Source organism: Phocoena phocoena, chromosome 12, assembly GCF_963924675.1.
Source record: "Phocoena phocoena chromosome 12, mPhoPho1.1, whole genome shotgun sequence".
In the NCBI taxonomy this organism is placed as follows: domain Eukaryota; kingdom Metazoa; phylum Chordata; class Mammalia; order Artiodactyla; family Phocoenidae; genus Phocoena; species Phocoena phocoena.
The window spans coordinates 17,720,775-17,745,667 of record NC_089230.1 but is presented as its reverse complement, the minus strand read 5'-3'; the positions used below and the strand labels follow the sequence as shown (position 1 = coordinate 17,745,667).

Sequence of the window (24,893 nt, the reverse complement as noted above, 5' to 3'; positions counted from 1 at the left end):
ATATGCCTTTTTTCCTACTGTAGATCCCTTCTGGCTCGAGAAATCTCTATAACAAAACCAGAATATGTATTTCAATTACCCCAGGACATTTAAACTTTCAAGGATTTAAAAATAATCGTTTTTTTTTTTCTTTTCAATTTTGGAGATCAAAGAGGTTCCTTAGGCTCTAAAACTCTCAATTAATTTTTGTTCTAATGTTTTAGAGAAAACACTTTAATCTTGTTTATGTGAATAAAGTCCAGTCCACATGAAATCTACACTCAAGTCATAATAGTCAGTTATGATTATGTAAATTGTAGAAGTGAATTTGGCTCAGCATTTAAACTATTCTGCCTGAAATTACAGTATTTAATTGTAATCTTAGATGATTAGCAGGATAATTGCTGTTTTAAGTCTTTTTCGTTCCGTAAGATGTGAAGGCAGTACCGTGACTTATTTACTTCTTCAGCCCCAAGGCCGGACACCATGCCTAGTGCTTGGCAGGCACCCACTCCATGGAATGTGCACCAAGAGGACACTTGCCGCCATTTTCATCTTGCTCATTAATTTAAACAAACATAGCAACCAACATTCATGTCAGAACTCTATTCTTCTAATACGGGTTGGCTTCCAATGCAAGAGTTCAGCCAAAATCAACAGAAGCATTCTATGAGAATCAATTGGGTATTATGGAATTACAATAAGGGGTATTACAGGGTTTATCTTTTTGTAAATTGTGTGCTACACATAATTTATATCAGTAAAATGTATAATATATTTATGAATGTGTATGTATGTATACATTTTTTCCCCCTGGGGAGCCGGTTATTAAATATTAACAGCACAGCACTGAGGAGGCCTTATTATTAGAGTTACTTCTAAGATTTTGGATAGTCAAGGTTAACTTAAGTTCTTCTGAGCTGAGATTTTACACACCTGCCATGCAGCCTAGTCCCAGGAATGGTCAGGCCTTGGGCAGGGTAAGAGTCCCGCAGCTCTGCCAGAGGCGAGGCAGGCAAGTTCAGAGCTCAGACTCCGACATAGGGACCCAGGCCCACACGTCCGTGGAACCCAGGGGTGGAGCCACGTCTTTTGGAGATGAGGTTTATCAAATTGAGAGGACCCTTTTTAAGAAACAAAATACACAATTAGGTAAAAGGCCTGGGAAAAGCCCAGGTAAGAAGCCTCGAGGCTTCTACTTCATGGTATACCTGCCTTTGATCAAGCAAAGGGAACATTTTAGAGATGAGGCAAAGCTTTCAGGCTGAGATCAGGAAGATAGACAACAGGATTGCAAGACAAGGATACACAGGAAGCTCAGTGGTGGCAGAAGACAGTGAGAGACTTACTGCAAATCCAGCAGGGTGAATATCCTGTATTAGAGGATCAGAATCAATAGGGTGTGTGCATGTGGTGTTGTGTGTGTGTGTGCGTGTGTGTGTGTGTAGGTGTATGTGTAGAGAGAGAGAAGGAGGGAGTGAGAACGATTTATTTTAAGAAATTGGCTCATGTGATTGTGGGCGCTGGTGTGTCTAAATCTGCAGGGCAGGCTGGAGACTCAGGGAAGAATTGATGTTATGGTCTTGAGTCCAAAGTCAGTCTGAAGGCAGAATTTCTTCATTCTTGGGGGACTTCAGGCTTTTCTCTTAAGGCTTTCACCTGATTGGATGAGACCCACCAACATTGTACAAGAAAAGCTGCTTTACTCTATTATCTATTGTTAAACACATCTAAGAAATATCTTCACAGCAACATCTAGACTGTTTTGGGGCACCATTGCCAAGCCACACTGACACAGAAAATTAACCATCACAAGCCCCAGTGCAAGTTCTCAACCTGGACCACAACAAGGGGTTGGGGAGGGCAGGTCACCTCCTGCCACAGTGTGGAGATGGCCTGCTACACCTAGAATGCAGCAGAATGACTGCAAGTGGAATATGGGGGTCCAATCCCTGCTCTGCCATTGGCTACTTTAGTTTGGGGTCCTGAGGGAGGTGAGCCCTTTAGCCTTTCCAGCCTGCATTTTTTTCCATATTAAATGAAAGCATTTGTAGAGGCATGCCACGTCAGAGGTGAAAGGACTGGGGTTTTCAATTTTTTTTTTCTTATAGTACTTTAAAAATTTTTTTAATTTATTTATTTTTGGCTGCGTTGGGTCTTCGTTGCTGCGCGCGGGCTTTCTCTAGTTGCGGCGAGCGGAGGCTGCTCTTCGTTGCAGTGTGCGGGCTTCTCACTGCAGTGGTTTCTCTTGCTGCAGAGCACGGGCTCTAGGCATGCAGGCTCCGTTGTTGTAGCTCGTGGGCTTCAGTAGTTGTGAAGCATGACCTTAGTTGCTCCACGGCATGTGGGATCTTCCCGGACCAGGGCTTGAACCCGTGTCCTCTGCATTGGCAGGTGGATTCTTAACCACTGCGCCACCAGTGGTTGCCTTTTTTGAAGCAAAAATCTTCAAAAAAGTGATGCCTTTTTTGAAGCAAAAATCTCATAAGGAATTCCCAAACAGAGTTAAAAGGAGCTTGTCTGAATGAACAGTTAGGGCAAGGACTAAGAGTCAGATAACAAACACACAGCAGACTGGGTAATTCAGTGGTCTGAGAATCACTGATCCATGTCATTCTAACCCTACTTTCCCATCCCTGTTTTCTAAACCACTGAATCCACATCCCAAGCTTGTAGAATGACAAAATCAAGATTTGAAGTCACATTCCTTCTGGCTGCAAAATTATTTTCTCTGTTTGAAAGCTGTGTCATTTGGCCTGACTTGCATTGATTTGCTTAAACACATGTATACATTCTGACATCTAGAAACATTTTTATGGTTTCAAATGAGAACATCCTCTGTTCACTCCTCTGGAGAAAGTTCGAGTGAGAGCAAGGTCAGAATTATAGAACTTAGTTGAATTTATCTAGAAGTGAGAACATTTTAATTAAAAAAAAATTTTGCCATTTGTGTGTTTGATTTGCTTGGAGCCAAATCAGATATAGTGACCAGAATATACAATATTTAGATCTAAATAACTTGAGAAAGAACATCTAGTCCTAAAATTATAGAACTCTTGAGTGTTGAGAATTATGGACAATTTTCAAAAAATACTTCAGTACTAAGGCATAGTTTCTGTTGATGAACTTATAGTTCATAAGAAAAGACAGAAATTTGTGAAATGTTAAATGCATAGCTTAAGGCAGCAAAGATGGGAAAGCAGGATGGCTGCTAAATGAACTAAGAGTTTAGAATAAGGAGAATGAATTCTTCAGGATGGGGTGATCTGGGGATTTATAACATAAAGGATGGAGTTTGAGTCAAGTTTAGATATGGGTCGGGAGGAGGAGAGGAGGCATTCCAGGAGAACGTAATAAAATATAAACTACAAATAGAACTACCATATGACCCAGCAATCCCACTACTGGGCATATACCCTGAGAAAACCATAATTCAAAAAGAGTCATGTACCACAATGTTCACTGCAGCTCTATTTACAATAGCCAGGACATGGAAGCAACCTAAGTGTCCACTGACAGATGAATGGATAAAGAAGATGTGGCATATATATACAATGGAATATTACTCAGCCATAAAAAGAAACGAAATTGAGTTATTTGTAGTGAGCTGGATGGACCTAGAGTCTGTCATACAGAGTGAAGTAAGCCAGAAAGAGAGAGACAAATACCATCTGCTAACACATATATATGGAATCTAAGAGAAAAAATGTAATGAAGAACCTAGGGGTAAGATGGGAATAAAGACACAGACCTACTAGAGAATGGACTTGAGGATCTGGGGAGGGGGAAGGGTAAGCTGGAACAAAGTGAGAGAGTGGCGTGGACATATATACACTACCAGATGTAAAATAGGTGGCTAGTGGGAAGCAGCCGCATAGCACAGGGAGATCAGCTCGGTGCTTTGTGACTGCCTGGAGGGGCGAGATAGGGAGGGTGGGAGGGAGGGAGACGCAAGAGGGAAGAGATATGGGAACATATGTATACGTATAACTGAGTCACTTTGTTATAAAGCAGAAACTAAAAAAAAAAAAAAAACTGGATTAATAAAGGGTAATAAATATGAAAAAATATATATATAAGCGAACACATATAAGCAGTGGGCAAGGACTGTTCAAGGGAGAGCAAGATCCTCTCTTTTGAAAGGTAGTAGAAAAGTATATTCAAAAATAAGATACTCAGAGGAGATTAAGGCCCTTCAGATGCCAGTACACTGTGAATAGAAAATTACAGCGCATATAATTTATAAAAAGGCTTTCTGTGGTGGCACAACCTCATTGAAAGAAAATTGTTGGTCTTTCAGGGCTGTAACGTCCATTGTGGATATCAGGCAAATGAGTAGGCGTTAGTATGTAGGAAATTTAATTTTAATAGAACGATTACAATGCCTACTCAGCCATGTGATGTAAATAGTAAATACTGTATCTACATAGATACCTACATTCCTGTGAACTCCAGCATTTACGGAATATATTTAAGAGGGGGGTATTAGATCATTAGCTATTAAACTTACGCGTAAAGTTATATTTATAGTATCACCATCCCTCTCGGTGGCTTGGTGGCGGATCCTGTGTTCCTTGCTCATATGCACACAAATAACAATGTTGTTGTTATTACCTTTTTGTAAATGTCCTGACACCCCCTGGTCATTTGAAGTAAGGGGATTGATGCTGATGTTGCCGGGTCTCTTGTAGCCCCCATCACATCCCATTGGGCGAGGGGGGCTATGGAAGTGATTTGGGAAGGGATGCACCATTTAATATCCTTTCGTGGATGGTAGATTCTATTTGATTCTTCTATTCTGTTTTTCTTTTTGCATGTTATGGTTTGCTTTAGAAATGTAAAATCCTGAGTGCTTAAGAAACCATCCACATAGTTTTGCTCCGAAATCAACGCCCCCAGTTTGGCAGTGTAAAATGCTCTTACTTATTGCTCTAGACAAAGCAAACGCTTTCAAAGTTATTTCTGAATAGCTGAAATTCTTTGGCAACAAAATAATTCTGAATACTAGCAGAAAATTTATGGATTTCAATTCGAGTTTGTAGCGTATCATAATTCCAGTTTTATATTCCATGCAGTTCAGTGTTCTGGATTTTTAATGGGGCCAGTGCAGTAATAATAAAAGTGATTCAAAATGCACCCAGTAATTACAGAGATTTGCTGTTGCCTTTGCATTAAAAATGATGATGATTTATGCTCAGTGAAATTGCGGTCTGTGGTTCTATTAGGGTGTTCTTGCTATTAGTTATGGTCAGTGATTTAAAGCTTAAGAGCTGTATTAGAGGGCTGTAAAATTATTTACTCTTTAATAGATAACAGTAAATTTGAAACAGACTTTGGGTTCATTATAATCTTGTACATTAGAGGAATATGTGTTAGCCCTTTGTCTCTTCTTAGGTCTTTTGAAATTCATTTCAAGTAAATGGCAAAATGGGTGATTGGGTTAGAAGGCCTGGTATATTCACTTCTGCCTCCTGGTTTATAAGTGGTTAACACCTTTTCTGAATGTTCAGGAAAAATAATTTGACTTCTCATTGTGAGTCCTTCTGCCTGCTAAACAAATGCTAGTTTTCACTTTAAACTTGTCTTTGTTCCAGGTTGACATTGGTTGCTTACATTAGGCTGAAAAGATCAGAGCGCTGGGCCCATCTTCTGAGCGGGGGTGGGGGTGGGTGGGGGGGGTGGGGGAGTGTGTGGGGGGTGGGGGGTGTGGGGGGGGTGGGGGGTGTGGGGGTAGTGGGGGATGGAGATGTGGTTAAGGTTAAGTGTACTTTTTTTGTTGTTGTTACACTAGTTTTATTTTAAAAGTCTTGTTATTGCATAACTAAGTCTCCACGAGGTTAAGTATACTTTAAACTGGCATTGCAGGAAGGAGTTTGTCATTATTCCTGTTATTAATAATTACATGTATATGTGTACATTTGCATGTATATGTGTGCACCTCATTGTAGTTTTACGTTAAGACAGAAATTATCCAGTGTAAATATCAGATGTGTCGGAATGTGAGTGTCTTTTAACAGTAATTAAATTTGATATTCAAATTCCTGTGTTAATGTCCTTGTGTAATGCTTGGGTGTTACACTAAATCAAGAAAAAGTCTAAGATAAAGAGATTCTGTCTAAACCTGTTAATAAATTAAATCCAAGGAGAAAATATATTTTTATTATTTAGGATAAGTGAATATTATTAAGCTGTGCTGTAATAAGAATATTACCCTCCCCCCACCACCAAATCTGACAACCTTAACAGATACTTATTTCTGGCTCCAACAAAGTCCAGTGTACCTTGGTGGAGGCTCTCTTCCATGCAGTGACTCAGAGATCCAGGCTTCCTCAACACGTGGCCTCTTCAGGGACAAGAGAACTTCAGATTGGTTCACGATATTTTTGAAGAGGGTGGCCTGGAAATGACTTTGTTATTTCTACTTACATCCCATTTGCCAGAACTCCATCGTATTCCCAACATATTTGTAGGGGAGCCTGAAATGGTAGCCTTCCTTTGTGCCAAGGAAAAGGAAAGGGCATCAGGTGAACACACAGTGTTTCCTCTGCTGCAATATGTAAATACTTCTGAACTCTGCATATAATCATGTGAATTTATAATTGGAAAAATGCCAGAAAGGCATGACATCATTTAAGCAATTTCATCATCTCCCCTCTCTCCCCCACCCCATGTACTAAGAATTGACAAGAAAAACAGTTGGTTGTACCCAGTTTCCTGTCACTTTGTGCCATGGCACATTTTAGTTTATCCTAGCTGTTCTGCCTCTTTCCTTCCTTTAGAGTACTGTAGTTGGTGGCCCAGCACATGTTACACTGCAGCCGGACAGGGTAAGTGATACAGTGTTTGCCATTAGTCTGTCCCACATTGGGTCCTACTTCTCCATCACTAACCCTCCTCCCCCTTTTCTCCCAGACAATTCCCCTCGTTTCATTAGAATTAATGGTGCATATTCTGAAGGTGGGAAAGAGTCGTTATTTCGCTGTTTAACAATAGAACCCTCAGTTGATAAATCTGGTTACATGCTGTGTTAGTTTTCTCTTGCTGCATGACAAATTCCTACCAACCTAACGGCTAAAAATAATACCCATTGGTTACCTCACAGTTCTGTAAGTCAACACTCTGGGCAAGTTGTCTGGGTTCTCTGCTCAGGGTCTTATAAGGCCAAAGTCAAGGTATCAGCCAGCTTGGGCTCTTATCTGGAGGATTTGGGGGAGAATCTGCTCCTAAGGTGGTAGGTTGTTGGGAGAATACAATTCCTTGCAGGAAATTCCCTGGCCGTCCAGTGGTCAGGACTCCACTCACAGCTGTAGATTCGAGGTTCCCAAATCTTTGCTGGCTGTTAGCGGTGGGCGTCTGGATACTGACTGCATTCCTTCTCCTATTTTTTTTTTTTTTTTTTTTTTGCGGTATGCGGGCCTCTCACTGTTGTGGCCTCTCCCGTTGCGGAGCACAGGCTCCGGACGCGCAGGCTCAGTGGCCATGGCTCACGGGCCCAGCCGCTCCGCGGCATGTGGGATCTTCCCGGACCGGGGCACGAACCCGTGTCCCCTGCATCGGCAGGCGGACTCTTAACCACTGCGCCACCAGGGAAGCCCTCCTTCTCCTGTTTTAAACCAGCAGTGGTGAGCCAAGTCCTTCTCATGCTCCCAATTTCTCTGTCTTCCTGTCTTCTAGCCAGAGAAGCACTATGCTTTTGAATGACTAGGATTAGATTAAGCCAACCTGAAGAATCTGCCTTTTGTCATACAGTGTAACCTAATCATGGGAGTGACATCGTGTATTCATGGGTTTCACCCTTACTCAAAGGGCAGGGACTTGGACAAAGGCAAGAGTCACTGGGGCCATTCTTAGAATTCTGCCTCTGGTATGTGTTTCTGCCCGGGACAGGTAAGAAAGGAATTTTTTGTTTAGCAGAACCTGTATTTTTGCCCAAATCCAGACTTGAAAGGTACGAAATCTTTTTACCGCCAGAATTAAATGAGGTAGGAGAAGAGGGGGTAACAGGGTGGTGAGGAGGGAGGATGAATTTTCTTTCAAAGGCTTCATGATGTATAGAAAATACTTAAAAAGCAACTTAATTTGGGTAATGGGAATATAAAATAGCTTACTTCATTTTTAAATTGTCTGTAATCATAAAAGTGCATTTAATAAATAAAACAAGAAAAATATAGTAATGGGCAATTAAAAGAGAGATTTAGTGGGGAATGGGAAGTGGAGGGAAAGTACAGGGGGTAAAATCCATTCAAAGATGTTACTAGAGTAACAATAGCCCTTAAAGGATAATGTTGCTGATTGTTACTAACAACCGGGTTGTGATTTTACATAAATAGCGTCATAATTTTCTTACATGATTCCTGCTCAGAGACCACCACTTAACAGATTGACATCCCACCTCTCACCATCAAACCACTGTTTTACTGTCCTTAAAGACTACCCTAATTTGAAGTTATCTTGGTTATTTACATGTCTAATGGTTTATTCTCTGCACCCCCCACCCCCTCCCCAAAGCGTACACTCCATGAGGGGAGCACATTGCTGCCTTGCCCTTCACTGTCAGCCCAGTGCCTAGAACTGTGCTGTGCACAGCATGGGTGCTCAGTAAAAACGGATTGAATGAATAAACGGATGGAGTAGTTTGCCACGCTTTCATCATTGGCCTCTAAGGCAGATCAAATTAGGTAAAGGCTTGGAGGTTACAGTTTTCTCTCCCAACTAGGGACTCCCTTTATTTAAATGAGGCTCGTCTAACCTCTTCCCTCTTCCCTCTTGGTGGTTTCATCTGACAAAATTCTGATGGTTCTTAAGTTTGTACAAAGGACGCGATATCTCTGGTCAGCAGGCTGGTAAATCAAATGCTCTAACTGTAACATGCTTCCTTTAATTTATTAACAAATTAAATTGAATTTTGTCTTGTCAGTGTAGTGCTCACCTCGCTGTTTTAAATTGTTTCATTATTACATCAGGTTGTTAACTTTATAAAAGAAACAGATATGTTCTGTAGATGTATGTACTTTTCAGGTAATTTGAACAGAAAATGATGACTAATGTTTTCTATCAACTCTGTCCTGGAACGGGAATACAGAGGATGGAAGCCTAGTCCCAGGTCTGTCATTAACTTCCTCAGGAGCCACTTTATTTGGGATTTGAACATCTGTAAAATGAAGGAATTCACAAAACAGGAAGTAGACGGTTTCTTACCCTTCCCCATGAGGTATCCCCCATGCTTTTTTTTTCTCATTGGAAAAACATTTGCTTTCTTTGATTGAGACTTAATATTCCTAAATTATTTATTTATTTTTTTTTTTTGCGGTACGCGGGCCTCTCACTGCTGTGGCCTCTCCCGTTGCAGAGCACAGGCTCTGGACGCGCAGGCTCAGCGGCCATGGCTCACGGGCCCAGCCGCTCTGTGGCATGTGGGATCTTCCCGGACTGGGGCACGAATCTGTGTCCCCTGCATCGGCAGGCAAACTCTCAACCACTGCGCCACCAGGGAAGCCCTGGCTATTTTTTTGATGGAGACTGATTTGTCAGCTTTGGTCCTGGAGTGAAGAAAATGGCCCAGAGCCATAGCAGACCCACCTTGGATTTGTAGCATGAGTAAAAAATAAACCTTTGTTGTTGTAAGCCATTGAAATCGTGGGGTCATTTGTTACTGTGGCATAACTGGCCCATCCTGACTCATACACATGCCCGATGCTTGTGTGCACCAGTTCAAATCATCTTAGCCTTGTTTCGTATTCCACCCACTGCTGAGTGAACACTTCTGCACAGGCTTAAACAGGTAGCACATAAGTGTAGCCTAACGGCTCATTGGCTCAAGCCTGCGCTTCTTGCTTTATAGCCAGGAGCTTCTTTGATTTTGTCATTCACTCCTATGGGAGCTGACTAGGCTCTCACCGTGTGTAAATACAAAGTGCAGAAAAATTGCCACCCACCAGGAAAACCTTGACAAGTGGGTAATAGAAGATGAGGTCTAAATGTTCCTCCTTTCTTCTTTCACATACCTGGTTCCCTAAGGTTCCCCTGAAGGTCTTACAGAATTGAACAGCACATCACTGAGTGGCCAACTCCAGATGCATCCTTGTGTTGGCTTTCCCTTCTTTATTTCACTCTCCCTGGCCCCTACTTCTGCTCTCTGGGATCACATTCCCAAATAAACGACCTGCACCTAAGCTTTTGTCTCAGGCTCTGTTTGGCGGGGGAACCAGTCAGACCTTCATTTAATTGAACCAATCAGAACATTATCCACCACCAGAGTGAATTATTTAAGTAATTCAGCAGTGTAAAGGATTATACTATGCATTTATAGAAACTTGCAAAGCATAAACACTTTGTTACTCAACCTGAAAATTATTGTTAGATTTGCTGATCCAAAAATAAGACTTTCCCCTTCCCCCCTACAGAGGTTAATTTCCTGTTATTAGTTCTCAGTCCATTCTGATGCCTTGACACAGACCCTAGTTGGGAGGAATCCATGTTTTTTTTTTTTTTTTTTGAGGTTCAGTGATTTATTGAATGGCATATTGTTAGGCAGATGTTTATTTGTTTCATTTTTATTTACTTATTTTAAAAGCCAATACTCCGTTGAATATTTTGTTTTTTAACAGGTGTCATAGAGATCCTTGCATTAACCATAGAATGGATTAAATAAAGTGTGTAGGCAGATGTTTAAATGTTAATGTGGAGTTGAGGTTTTGGTGGAACTGTTGTTCTGTGGTAGCTTCGAGTTGCCAGTCCACTGACAGTGCCCAGTGGGATGTGTGTCTGCATCATGGGAATTACTGCCTTGTTTAGGAACTGAATTGGCCGAGTTCCCATAGCATCTTGGCTCTGTTTCGCCTTTGCCTCCGCATCAGACTGTTCCCTAGAAATCTTAAAATCACAGCATGATAGAACCAGAGGGTATCTTAAGATCATCTAATCACACTTGTTATTTCCTAGGTCAGAAAACAAGCCCATAAAGGTTAAGAAGAATGACCCACTTTGGTGACGGGGGAGGAGAGAAATTGATGGGGATGCACTTCTGGTTGTTACAAAGATACCGTTCTTTTTTTGACATAATTAAATTCTTGATTGTGATGCTCTTAAATGAACCATGAAATTATAAGTGCTTCCAATGCAAGTGTGATTTTTAACTAAGGCTTTTCTTCCCCCCAATCTGAATGTTAAGGTGGCAGATGCATAACTAATCTTAGCTGAATCTATATTAAGAAATCAGCAAGGTGTCTTTATTTAGCTTGCATGACCTGTGAATATAAGGTAATGTCAAATAACATGATTTTGCACGTTACATCCTAAAATAAAAACAACTCTGCCTTTAAAGTGATAGCAAAATGCAATTATGTGAGAGGTTGTTTTACATTTGCTCTCAAAGGGAATGAGAAGCACAGAAGAAAATAACTTGTTCCTAAACGTAATTTCAGCAGGCGTTTATACCTATTTCAAATACTATTTTGTCTGAGGGACAAAAAGTCAGCTCTTGGGATTGCGTTCCATGTCATACAGAGCAAAGTCCTATCAACAGTAGGGAGCTTCTAAAATCTCTTGTTATCCTAGTTTTGAATTGTCTGAAAAATGTCCAGTCCACTGGGCTTCTCTGTTTTTGCCTGGGGATGTTTCCATGGATCTGTATTAGTTCCAGGAAATTTGGGTCCTTTCTATTATCTCTGGAACCAGGCATGTTTCCTGTAGAAACTACATGGTATTATCTGTTTCTCTGTTTAACATCTTTGCCGCAGAGGGTCAGATTCCTGAAGGAGTAAACAGTGAAAAATTGTGAGGCTCAACTGTGGAAGATTGTGTGGAGAGGAAAGCAAGCTATTCTGATTTAAGTCATAAAAAATGTTGGCCTTTAGCTTCTTGGAGTACTGCTGTATTCAGATGTACTGAAATACTTCTTGCCTGCCATATGCTAACCAATGCAAGCCTGGGGTGACCCCTCCGTGTTAGATTAAAGTCGGGATCCTGGGGTTTGACTTTCACTTGGTTAATCAACTTTTATTTTAGTATATTTGAATTTCTTCAAGAACACGATCTTAGTTTCTGATGATTCCATTCCTCTGTGAAAGCGACTTCTGATCTGAGAAACCCAGACCCTTGAGGAATTAATACAGGAGTCTTGGAACCAAGTTCCCTGGTGGCCTACTGGTTAGGATTCTGGGCTTTCACAGCTGTGGAATCCCTGGTTCAATACTTGGTTGGGGAACTGAGATCCCACAAGCTGCACGGTGTAGCCAAAAAAAAAACAGTTGGAACCTACTTGGGTGCTAACTACCCTCAGTGGATCTGTACATAAATAATCTGTTTCATATACATTTATTTGAAGGTATTCTTACATTCTTGATCACTTTTAAAGCAACAGTTTTTCTCAAAGAGTGGTAGGAAAGTAAGAAGAATTTAATAGTGAAGTTACTCTCTTTTGTGCGTGTGTGTGTGTGTGTGTGTGTGGATGCGTGCACTCACACACGCCCTGTGGCGGGGGGTGTGTGACTTACGTTTTAAAACAATTAAAGGGGTCTTTATGCTTGAACAAGCTGAGAACGACTGCTATGGCGGTTATGTCCTATAGGGCATGCTTCACAAAGCTAAATGAAATTTTTCAAACTTAATGGCTAGACAGTGCTTAAAGCATACACACTATTCATGATTTATTCTAATAACATTTGTGGATGACTAACTTAATAATGTTGCCGCACATCCATTATGTTTTTGTTCTGAAAATGTGCCTAAGTATCTATGCCTCCTTAGGGGTGGGTTTATATCACTCAGTGATTGAATGAAGAAATAGAATTCCATGCCTTTTATGGGGTACGTGTTAGAAGAAACATCCACTTATATAGGCTTACACTGTGCCAGATACTGTTCTAAACAGTCTTGCAAATGTTAACTCGTTTAATCCTCATAACAGCTCTCTGAAATGGTACCACTGTTGTTCTCATTTCAGATGGGAAACTGAAGCACAGAGCAGTTAGGTTAAGTAATGTGCCCAAGGCCACCCATCCAGAAAGTAGTAAACCTGGGGTTTCCTTCCAGAGTCTGAGGATGGGTCTCTAGCCCTGCACTGCTTCCCGCCAGGGGCTTTCACTTCTGTCCTGGCAGGAAGGGATGCACTGACTGCTGAGGATACCTGGAGGATAGGCTGGTTTGGTTTGAGGAGGTAGACCCAGGTGTCCTCCATTCCCCACCCCCAACCCTCAATGTCTCTCTGTCTCTCTGTCTCTCTGTCTCTCTCTCTCACACACACACACACACACAAAGAGTCACTCTGGGCTCACTCTGGACACAGTGACATTAGGCTACCTTGAACTGTAACCATGTGAAGGGCTGCGATTTGGGTTTTGCTCCCAAACCTTCTAGAAGTGTCACTTCATAACAGCAAGTGTGTGTGTGGTGAAGACCTTTAGTGTATGATGAAACTCAGTCCTATTTACATATTTTGCTGCTTCAGGTAACCCATTTACACGTCCTCAGAGTTTATTTGGACAAGGCCAGCATCTTGAGGATTATTCAGATGACTTCATAAGTACTGTTTCTTTCTTTCTTTCTTTTCTTTTTTTTTTTGTTTTTAGCTGCATTGGGTCTTCGTTGCTGTGTGCAGGCTTTCTCTAGTTGTGGCGAGCGGGGGCTACTCTTCCTTGCGGTACGCGGGCTTCTCATTGCGGTGGCTTCTCTTGTTGCAGAGCACGGGCTCTAGGCGCGTGGGCTCCAGTAGTTGTGGCACATGGGCTCAGTAGTTGTGGCTCGTGGGCTCTAGAGCGCAGGCTCAGTAGTTGTGGCACACTGGCTTAGTTTCTTGGTGGCCTGTGGGACCTTCCTGGGCCAGGGATCGAACCCGTGTCCCCTGCATTGGCAGGTGGATTCTTAACCACTGCACCACCAGGGAAGCCCAGTGCTGTTTCTTTAAAGCAATTAGCTGATGGTCCTTAAGACCCAGAATGATGGCATCAGAGCTTGTGGCTTTCTTGAGACATTTAAAAATGTCCCTCTTGGGCTTCCCTGGTGGCGCAGTGGTTGAGAGTCCGCCTGCCGATGCGGGGGACGCGGGTTCGTGCCCCGGTACGGGAGGATCCCACGTGCCGCGGAGTGGCTGGGCCCGTGAGCCATGGCCGCTGAGCCTGCGCGTCCGGAGCCTGTGCTCCGCAGCGGGCGAGGCCACATCGGTGAGAGGCCTGTGTAACGCAAAAAAAAAAAAAAAAAAAAAAAAAAAAAATGTCCCTCTTTTCCCCTGCCAAAACCAGAGAAGAGGTAGAGTAATGGAAAACAGCACAGATCCCCTGGGTAGTGCTTCACTCTGGCTGCCACTATACATGCAAATGTGCTTTCCAAGGAATTGCTAAAAAGGATTATGACAGTTGTCTTGCTTCCCTGCCCATTCCAATTTGGCAGGTGAGGTTAAGGCCCAGTGGAGGCCACGCTTCAGTGTTCAGGGGTCTGGGACTGGATGCCAAGAGACCACGGGTTATTTTTGATCAGAATTGCCTAAGTCACATGAAAAGCCCTTGCTTTCGTCAAATCTGGCAAGCACTGTCCCTCCGAGAAGGATTTCCCCCCCTAGCCAGCCCAGCTACCTTTGCAAACCCTCTCCTGACAGGAGGAGAGTCAACTCACCTTCATGGCAGGAAGGCTACAGACTTTCTGGTTTCATGGGACTGAGGCAGGTGGGGAGCCAGGAGGGTAAATACAGAGCGATTGTTAGGAAGGAGTTATTTCAAAGGGAAGAATTATATTCCAGACTGATGAGTTGGTCTGAGATCTCCTGGTGCTGATTTTGTGGCCTGTACCATCTAGAAGTGGTTTAGACAGTGGTTCTCAAAGTGTGGTCCACAGATCCTTGGGGGTCCCAGGGGTCTTTGAGATAATAATTATTTCATAACAATACTGTAACATTATTTGCCTTTTTCGCCTTGTGGACATTTGCGTTGGTGGCACAAAAGCCACAGTGGGTAAAAATGCTGGCACATTAGTGCCAATCAAGGCAGTGGCATCAAACTGCATTAGTGCTTATGGCATTCATCACCTGCACACATGCCAAAAAATAGCTGTTTTCCTTAAAATATCCTTGATGAGGCAGTAGAAATTCGTAAGTTTATTAAATTCTCAACCTTTGAGTACATTTTTTTTTTTTTGATATTCTGTGTGACAAAATGAGAACTACTCACAAAGACTTCTGTTGCAAATGGAAGTGCATGTGAAACTTGTCTCCTCACTAACCACTTCTGCTGTTAAGTTACTAGCTGAACTAGCTGCTTTAGTCATGGAACAGCATTTTGCCTTAGAAGAACAACTGAGGAACAATTTGTGGTTACTTATTGGGTATTTGGCAGCTAAATTTCTTTCTTTTTTAATATTTATTTTATTTTATTTTTGCCCACACTGCGTGGTATGTGGGATCTTAGTTCCCCAACCAGAGATTGAACCCGCACCCACTGCATTGGAAGCCCAGAGTCTTAACCACTGGACTGCCAGGGAAGTCCCAGCAGCTAAATTTCTTGAAAGTGAGTAAAGTGAACCTAATATTTCAAGAAAAGTAATGGATACTATTTGTTAATGGTAAAATTTGAATATTCAAGTAAAAATTACATTAAAAAAAAAACTTGTGTCTGCCACAGTGAGCTTGACAGTTTCCCAAGACTTGAAGGCTTTTTTGATGAGCTGGGTGGTGATAGTAACAAATGTTACTTTTTTGATATTGAATGACAATATGTGTTAACATTTAGAAGATCTGTATAGCTCAGGAACCTAATATTTTCCAAATGATTAATGCATGATGTTGCCAAATCACGTATAACAAGAGATCTGTTAATAGTAGGAGACAGACCAAAGATTTTCATGTAGTTGATGGAGTACAAAAAGTTCATTGATACGGTTTCAGATTTCACATGGTAACTGACTTAAGAATCTATATGTTGTCAAATTTTGGCATGGTAGCAAAAGAATATCTACAATTATCTATCTTAAAAAGCTATTAAAATATTTTCCTTTTTCTAGTGGCACAGATTTCCTTTATGTATTTCAACTAAGACAACATATTGTCACAGTTCAAGCGTGGAAGATATGAGAACTCAGTAGCCTATAAAACTAGCCATTAAAGAGATATGCAAAAATGCAAAACAATGTCATGCTTATTATTAATTTTGGGGGAAATAGATTTATTTTTAATAAAAATGTTATGTTAACATGGTACATGTACTATTTTAATTTTTAAATGAATTAAATAAGTATTTTAAACATTTCTCAGTTGCAGTTTCAAATAGGTAAATGTCGATAATTATAACCCTTATAAACAAAAGCTCTTTGGAATCTTCAGTGTTTTTTTAAAAATGCAGTTTGCTCCTGGAAACAAATGTTTGAGAACTGCTAATATAGAAACTGCCATGTTATCTAGCTGGAGGTTTCTGAGCTGTCAAAAGAGTCAAGAAAGTTTTCCAGGTTGGGAATAGTAACTGTTTCATTATATATCTTCAAGTATATCAATGAAAATTATTTAAATATTTTCCTCTGTAAAATGAGAGCTTCATTAGAGTTCAGATATGCTTACATTACACATTAAACTCACATTCTTCAATAACTGATATCAAAACAGAAAAATACTGGTGTTTACATTCAATTTTAACTTATTGGAAATAAAAATGTCATGTATATAGCGTGTTATTTGTAGAGAAATGCTTACAGACAGTCACTGTAACCTTCCCTCTGGTCTTGCAACTTAAAGCAAATCATAAATATTCAAGTAAATAAACTAGTGGACATCAAGCAAAATGAAAGCAATCATCCCAACTGCTGATTATTTTCTTTCATTTTTTTTTTTTTAAACATCATAAGCCAATCTTTTTATTTATTTATTTTTTGGCTGAGTTGGGTCTTTGTTGCTGCGCATGGGCTTTCTCTAGTTGCGGCGAGGGGGGCTCCTCTTCGTTGCGGAGCACGGGTTCTAGGTACGCGGGCTTCAGTAGTTGTGGCTCGCAGGCTCTAGAGCGCAGGGAGACTCAGTAGTTGTGGCGCACGGGCTTAGTTGCTCCACGGCATGTGGGATCCTCCCGTACCAGGGCTCGAACCCATGTCCCCTACATTGGCAGGCGGATTCCCAACCACTGTGCCACCAGGGAAGCCCTGATTATTTTCTATTTTTGATGCTGTAGGAAATAGTTAAATCTCAGTCTGCATCTTAATATACATGGAGGATGCATAAACACAGCATATAGTTTTTAATGTATTTTTTACAAATCATATAACAGTTTGCATCATTTATTTAATAGGACAAAATTAAAATGTTCTTATATATTATGAATGACATTAGATATAATGTCTAAGTAAGCATTATGGCAACATTTTGTATCCTGAATAAAAATAAAATACCTTTTGCCTAAAATCACATTTGCATGTATTGCTAAAAATGATGGAGTGATTAAAAATACTCCCAAGAGCATTTGAGAAATTAAGTATTTCTGTGAAAGGATTCCATATTAGTTTATGAGAGCTGCTGTACAAAGTACCACAAACTGAGTGGCTTCAAACAACAGACGTTTACTCTCTCACAGTTCTGGAGTCCGAAGTATGACATCACAGTTTGGGGGGGCCATGCTCCCTCTAAGGGCCCGAAGGGAGAATTCTCCCTTGCCCCTCCCAGTTTCTGGTGGTTCCTGGCATTACTGGGCTTGTAGCTGCATTACTCCGCTCTTGGCCTCTGTCTTCACGTGGCCTTCTTCTCGGTGTGTGTCTGTGTCTTCTCCTCTTCTTAAAAGAACACCAGTGGCTGCATCTAGGGCCCACCCTAAATCCAGGATGATTTCATCTCCAGAGTTTAAACAATCTGCAAAGGCTGTATTTGCAAATTCACATTCTGAGGTTTCAGGTGGATGTGAGTTTTGGAGGATGCTATTTAACTACTATACATTCACAGTCAAAAATGATGGGGGGAATTCCCTGGCAGTCCAGTGGTTAGGACTCTGCGTTTCCACTGAAGGACGCACAAAGTTCCATCCCTGGTCAAGGAAATCCCGCATGCTGCACGGACCAAAATAAATAAATAAAAACAAAAATGATGGGGAGTGCAGACATGCTTTTACAAGGTTGGGCATTGCTGTGGGACAGGACTGCTCTGCCACTGATTAGCTCTTTGACCCTCTCAGGGTATCTACACTTTAAAGCCTCAGATTCCCCATGCGTAAAACTGAGTCCATGATAGCCATCATGCTGGCTTGTGGTAAGCAGTAAAGGAGATTATGTTTAAATATACCGTGTCCTTAGCACAGTGCCTGGCACAGAAGAAGGTCGCTCAGTTACTGTTCGTAGCTGTTTACTGTTGGCGGGGTAGGCATGTAGTAATAATTGTAATATGTACTATAAACCTACAGTGGATGGTAATTACATTAATGATAATTGTAATCAGAGTTAGCAGGTTAGTGTTAATGGTCGTTTCAAGCACCATTAGTACATAATAAAGGATGATTTTACTGTGAGTATGTAGATGAGAGAGAAGGAGACAGGGAGGGACAGAGAGGTGAGAAACCCTTAAATGGGTAGCCAGGGAGCCTGGTTAGAGACAGATGATGCTATAGACTGAATGTCTATGTCTCAAAATTCATATGTTGAAACCTAATCCCCAATGTGATGGTATTTGGGGGTGGGGCCTTTGGGAGGTGATTAGATTATGAGAGTAAAGACCTCAGGGAGGGATTGATGCCCTAATAAAAGAGACCTAAGAGCTCTCTTGCCCCTTCCTCCTTGTGAGAACCCAGTGAGAAGGTGCTGTCTGTGAACCAGGAAGATGGGCTCACCAGACACTGACCCTGTGGGCACCTTGACCTTGGACTTCCCAGCCTCCAGAAGTGTGAGAAATAATTCTGTTGTTTATAATCCAGCCCATCTGTGGTGTTCTGTTACAGCAGCCCAAACAGACCAAGCTAGTCATCAACGGCACTGTTTCATTCAAAGGCATATCGAATATGCCTTAAAGAGCTTTACTGGAAGACAGAACACTCATATACAACACACTGTAGCACTTGTCATTATTTCTATTCTGGACTTGTATTGCGCATTTCCAGGCCCGTGTCTTGATCCCTATTTTGGGTAGTATTTGGAGACTTTGAAGCACAATACAGAAAAACTCTAAAAGCTCATTTCACTGTAATTCTATGCAGGCCAGCCCAGCTGAATCTGCCCTCCTGCAGCTGTCAAACTGATTTCATGTCCCAGTTCAGGCCTCCCTTACTGCCTCTGGGCACCTTAAAACTGTACCCTTGCTCCTCTCTCACCTCCCCTTCTGCAGATGACCTTGGCTAGGTCGTTCCTGAGAACTGCAAGTCAGTTGCACGAGCTACCTCCCTCCCTCTCTCCTTCATCTCAAAGTATGTTGACGTCCTTGCCCATCTGTTCTTCTTTCCCTCTGTTTCTGATGAGGAATTGCCTCTCTCCCCTCTAAGACTAATCCCTCCTCTGGGTATCTACCCTCGGCCCTAGTCATAATTATGGTCCATAATTATGCCTTTATTTTCTTGCATTTGGTCTCTCTCCATGGAATCCTTCCACTCCATCTGTAAACATGCTCGGAATCCCTCTTTGTTCTTAAAAGCACTGTCCCCTCCAGCTACTATTTTGCCTCCGTAACAGTACTATTAAACTTCTTGAAAGTGTGGTGACCTAGCCCCAGTTTCATGTTGTGACCAGCTGTTAATTATTGTAAAATTGTTGAATGAAGAATTCAGAATTCCCAACAGTTAAACTCCTGATCATTTCTTCCTGGTAGAGATAAGACATGACCCAACTCTGGGCAGTGAGGAGGTCCCGGGCCTCTGAAGCCTGGTCTCCTGGAGTTTGCTGCCACTGGCCGACCACAGCCCTTGGGCTACCCTCCGCGTGGGGGGAATTTAGCATATTCAGAATATGTCAACGATGACTATAACAAAGGGGTTTTAAGAAATCGGGAATTTACATAGCTATTCAGTTGGAAAAATTATAAAATCGGTGAATGCCCTGAGGAGAGCATAAATAAAGACGCTTTTGTCTTTTAACCTCTGAATTTGTTCCTGAGAGTTTTCTGAATAATAAGGGGTAGGAAAATTTCCATCCTCTCCAGTATACTTTCCATTTGCTTAAAACCTGCAGATTCAGTCCTGAGTGAAGCTTAGAACTCTTGTGGGTCCAGAGAAGGTGGCGAGAAGCTGTTCAGTTTATTATAGCCTGTTTAATTTGTTCCGGGAATTAGATAGTAAATCAGTACTTACCAAGTACACACCATAGATGGAGGCAGGATAGTTGTACAGAATGGTTTATAATGCGTCTGGGTACTTGTGTTTAAAGTCAGAAAAAGAAAATATACGTGGATCATTCTGGAGCAGGCCAAACATTTTTCTATAGAATCCCTGGAAACCTACCCTGTAAAACCCCTGTAGAAAAAAAGGACATATATGCCAGCTCATTGTGTAACGTAACATTGCATCCTCCAGCCTACTGGGGGCTGGGAGGCAGCCTCAGCCTTCCCAGCAGCTGAGAGGTGCCCCCCCCCGCCCCCAGAGGCCTTTCGACGAACTGAAAGATGACTGTGAAGATGCAGAAGGGTTTAGTGAACATATTGCTATTTTATTCTCTGTTGTGTAGGCAAAGGAAACTATACTCCTATCTGACTTGCTAGACTAACATTTCTCAATAGCAACTTCGTTTACTGAGAAATTGTATGTAAAAATTATACTGTGGACAGTTGAATCAATCAGCAGTAGAAGTGTGTGACACGCTATATATAATATTCCCGAGGCAGATAGAAAGAAGTGTAAAATGTGGTTTCTGCCTTTGGAGAAATTTACAGCTAAAATGAGGCTGTATTTACACCCGCCCACCTCCCTGGTCTCTTATCAAATTACCAACCTTCCTTGGTTCCATAACAATAAGTAGTGTGACATGGCTGAATGTTGAGAAAGTTAGGTGTTAAAAAATCTTGTCTTATCACCAACCACCCAAAGGTTCAGATTTGTGTGCCTTGTGCCATCCAGGAGGAGAGAAGGCAGCATTTGCACCACTGTTCTTTATTAATTCTTTCCTGTGAGAGAGTCGTCCCCCTCCCTCCCCGCCCCCCCAAGGGAATTGCATGGCCTGTTATTGTACAGTCACCAGTTTTATTTTTTTTATCTCAGCCACCACATGTGGAGAATTTATTGGTTCTACATCTGCAATGGAGCTACATCCTTTAACCTAATATCACAATAGAGAAATAACTTCTAAATGGTTTAGCCTGCATATAACTCTGATTGCCTTTTAATTAGGGGGAAAATCACAAGCTGAAAAGAGCAACAGACTGGAAGCCAGTTAAAAATCAGAATAATCAACTGAGAAAAAAGAAAACGTAATCTCGTAACATTTAATTTTTAACCACAGGATAATAGTTTCTTTATTCCTTAAATAACTTTTTCTGCACCCCTGCCCACCCCTTCTGTTTCTCAGATTGGAACTCTAACATAGATTAGAATTGCCAAGTATCTGTGAAATGAAAGACTGTCCCTGTACCCCTCCCATCCCCCATAAGAGCTTAGAGCAAATAAAAGTCACAGTTCAGCCCAAGAATTAGGTTTGTATGGCCCTGATGTAGGACTATCTGAGAGTGGGCTCAAAGGCAGATTGGGGAAGAATTAGGCCAAACCAGAGTATAAACCTTTTAGTAATGTTTCCGTAGACATAGATAATAATTTGGCATATTACAAACTGCTGGCATTCAATTTTTACAAACTTTAGAAACAGGAAAACTTCAGGAGCATTAGTAGAACCAAAAATATAACTTGCTATTTATTGGTCCAGAGGTTGACTTTTATGAATTTTGAGAAAGGACCAGGTTTGAGGCAATTCCTTTCATGATTCGTTAAGTCAGCCTAGTCATATCCAAAGAAGGCTGTAAACACATATAAACAGATTGTTATTTTTCTTGGTGGAGTGAAGAAAGGGCTTTTTTCTTTGTAGGATTATGCCGGATTATTTAGGGGGGAAAATGAAAGGAAAAAATGTGAGGTGGTAGGAGCAGCTCTGTGAAATGATGCTTGTTTGCCCATAAGACGTATTTCTAGCAGTTATCTCCTTAAAGCTAGTCAGAGTTGTGAACATCTGTTCATTTCTATTCGGCTTGAGGACTGTGGTCTGTAAGGAAAAGGATCTGGGATGTCACAATGCATGCCAGGCGCCAGAGCTCCAAGGAGCCTTCCTAGCATGGAAATTACTCACGTTTCCTATGATCACGAAGCACCATGTGCTCAGCTAATTACTGTTCTCTGCGACTGCTGTCACATCTTGAAACTCTCCATGACCCAACTGTGGAAATCCTGTTTGCCTCCCACCCCCTCCCCAAAGAATGAAAAGTAGCAAATTGCAAGGCTGGGCTTGTTTAATGAATGCGATTTATTTTTGTTGAACCAAAGACACAAGAGGTTTCCGAGGCTGTTAGGTTGATGCTAGATTTGTGAATGACTTCGTGGTCCACATCCTTAGATAAGTTTAAGGTGGAGGGTGTCTGCCCGTTTACTAGATGATAGTCTGTACAAAGGCGTTTTCTTTATTTCCACAGGTTCCTGGAATAAAATGACCTTTAACAGTAGACAAGGTCATCTTGCTGACTTCAGACAGAGCCTGTCAGGTGCCATGCAGACATCTGAGAATCATTTTAATAAGAATGTCCTCAAGATGCTGCCTCCTTCCTTTGTGACCCCTTCAGAATTCAGCTGTAGTCTTCCTGAGGTCTTAGTAACCCTAATGCTGTAACCTGAGGCTCTTTCTGGTTTTTCAGATAGAAATAGCAAGTTAGCTTGCACTCTATAGCAAATACAATTTTTGTTGCAATGCTTTTTCATTCATTCATTCATTAGAGCATTAAAAATGAAACAGTTTTGCCTTCTTCATGTTAAGGTAACTTTGATCACTCCCCCCTCAAAAAAAAAAAAAAAAAACTTAGTTTGTCAAGACAGATTGAACATTACTTTTACATAGTTTATAACAGGAGTTTGGTTTTCATGGAGGCATTGATTGGCTTGGGTATGGGTTTATCTGAGTGACTATGTGAATATATTAGTGAGTAGTAAGATATTATTACTTGGTCTTACAGGGGCGAAAAAGGCCTGAAAACAGCTTGATTTTCTGGAGAAAAAAACTTCCTGAGCATGGCTAGTAATACTTCCTATCCATTTAGATGCAACTGCCGAATGATATTACCCAAAGTAATTAATGGTGACATATTAGTTAACATATTGCCATCGGCAGGTTTGAGCAAGGGTGAAGATGGCATATGCTAAAACAAATTATTATGCCCTAGAGAAATATGCAGAATTGTTTCTTAAAAGTCTTAATAATGCCTGCAATATGATTTTTTTTGCAAGAGATAAAACTGGGGGTACCACTGGAGAGATATAGACTAGAAAAACAAAACAAAACAAAAACAAAAGAGAGCAAAATTGATTCAACCATTTCCAGAAGCTTTTCCAGTTAAAAAACAGCAACAAGAAAATCGTTGAATCCAAGCAGCACAGCCTGCCTGTCATATCAAAAATCATAGGAGAGATCCAGGCATCCTCATTCTTCCTTTGCACTCTTCTTTTTTCCTTCTTCTCCTTTGTCCATTCTCGATCTGTCAAGGGATTCTAGGCCCAGGGCATAACTATGACAGATGGGCAGGAAACTGTAATCTGTTGCTGTCTTTCAATTTTGGAGGAATCATGGTGACCACGAAGGGGTTAAAACTGTCAACACGGATCAGAGCTTGGAGATAATGAGTGTAATATCAATCCCAGAACACTGGTGCAGATGACCACACAATAGCAGATGAATTCAACTAGGTTACTGTTTGTAAGAAATCCTTCTTCATCTCTTTCCAGTTCATGCACAACTATGCTTTTTAAATGCCTATGTGTTAAAGTTACGTGCATACAAATCATGATTAAAGATGATTGTGAATCTTTTTTTATTTTGGAAGGTACATTTTGAATTAGCACTTGCAAAGACAAGCTGGATAGATATGTACCCTCTGAGCACGAGCTAGGTAGCCTTTGAAATGTTTAGCAGTATGTTGACTGTTACCTATGACTAAGGCTGCCAGAATGTAGAATTCAGTGATGTGATTTAAGGAAGGCAAACTATTACAAGATATACTTTTATTTATTTATCGCTCTTTAACTTTCCTTTTCTTATAAGAAACATGAAAGGAAAGAGAAGTAGACCTTTTTTTTTTTTAAACAAAACATAGGCTTGAGAAGAATAAAATACATTTTTCTCTTATTAGCTTCAAAGAGAAAATTGACAGATAAAAAGCAGAGACTGAAAGCTAGTTTTCAGAAGTCCATGTGGTAACCAGAAAGGGACAAGTATGACTTAAAAATTGGAGCAGGAATCCATGATGGACTAGGGGAAGAATGGGTAAAGGAGAACTTAAATAACCCCGATATGTTCAAATCCACAGGTCCCAATGGCTGCCATCCTAGAGTTCTTAATGAATGGGCCGAAGTCATCACAGAACCGCTAGATATCATTTTTGAGAACTCGTGGAGGACTGATGAGATGCCTGAAGACTGGAAAAGGGCATATTTAGAGCCTTCTTTCAAAAAGGGAAATGGATGATGACCCTGGAAATACTCATCAGCCTAACTTTTTGCTTGGAAAAATTCTGGAATAATCAACTTAGTACACTGGGTAACGAACTCATAATAGCTAGACAAAAGGCAGTGAAATATCACACATAAAGAAGTACTGAGTTCATTTTTTAAAGACACACCATTGTGAGATACAGTCTTCTACATATTTTGGGATTCTGCCCTCGGTACTGTGAATTCTTGCTGCAAATAAGTGAGGTTGGCTAAGGCATTTGGGTACTGACTAATTTTAAGTGGTAATACAAGACGAAAAGATTTCTGGCAATAGCTAGAAATTACATCATTTCCAAATTAGCCTTTAAC

At 41.2% G+C, this 24,893-nt stretch overlaps 1 protein-coding gene across 1 annotated transcript in view; it reads left to right on the top strand.

The window, feature by feature from the left end:
• SAMD5 (sterile alpha motif domain containing 5) overlaps positions 1 to 24,463 on the top strand; it is a 52,671-nt gene extending 28,208 nt beyond the window's left edge. Inside the window, exon 2 of the mRNA XM_065889221.1 lies at positions 24,401 to 24,463. Within this exon, the coding sequence (XP_065745293.1) occupies positions 24,401 to 24,463 (63 nt within the window). The remainder of the gene's footprint in view (positions 1 to 24,400) is intronic.
• Positions 24,464 to 24,893: the final 430 nt, after the last annotated feature.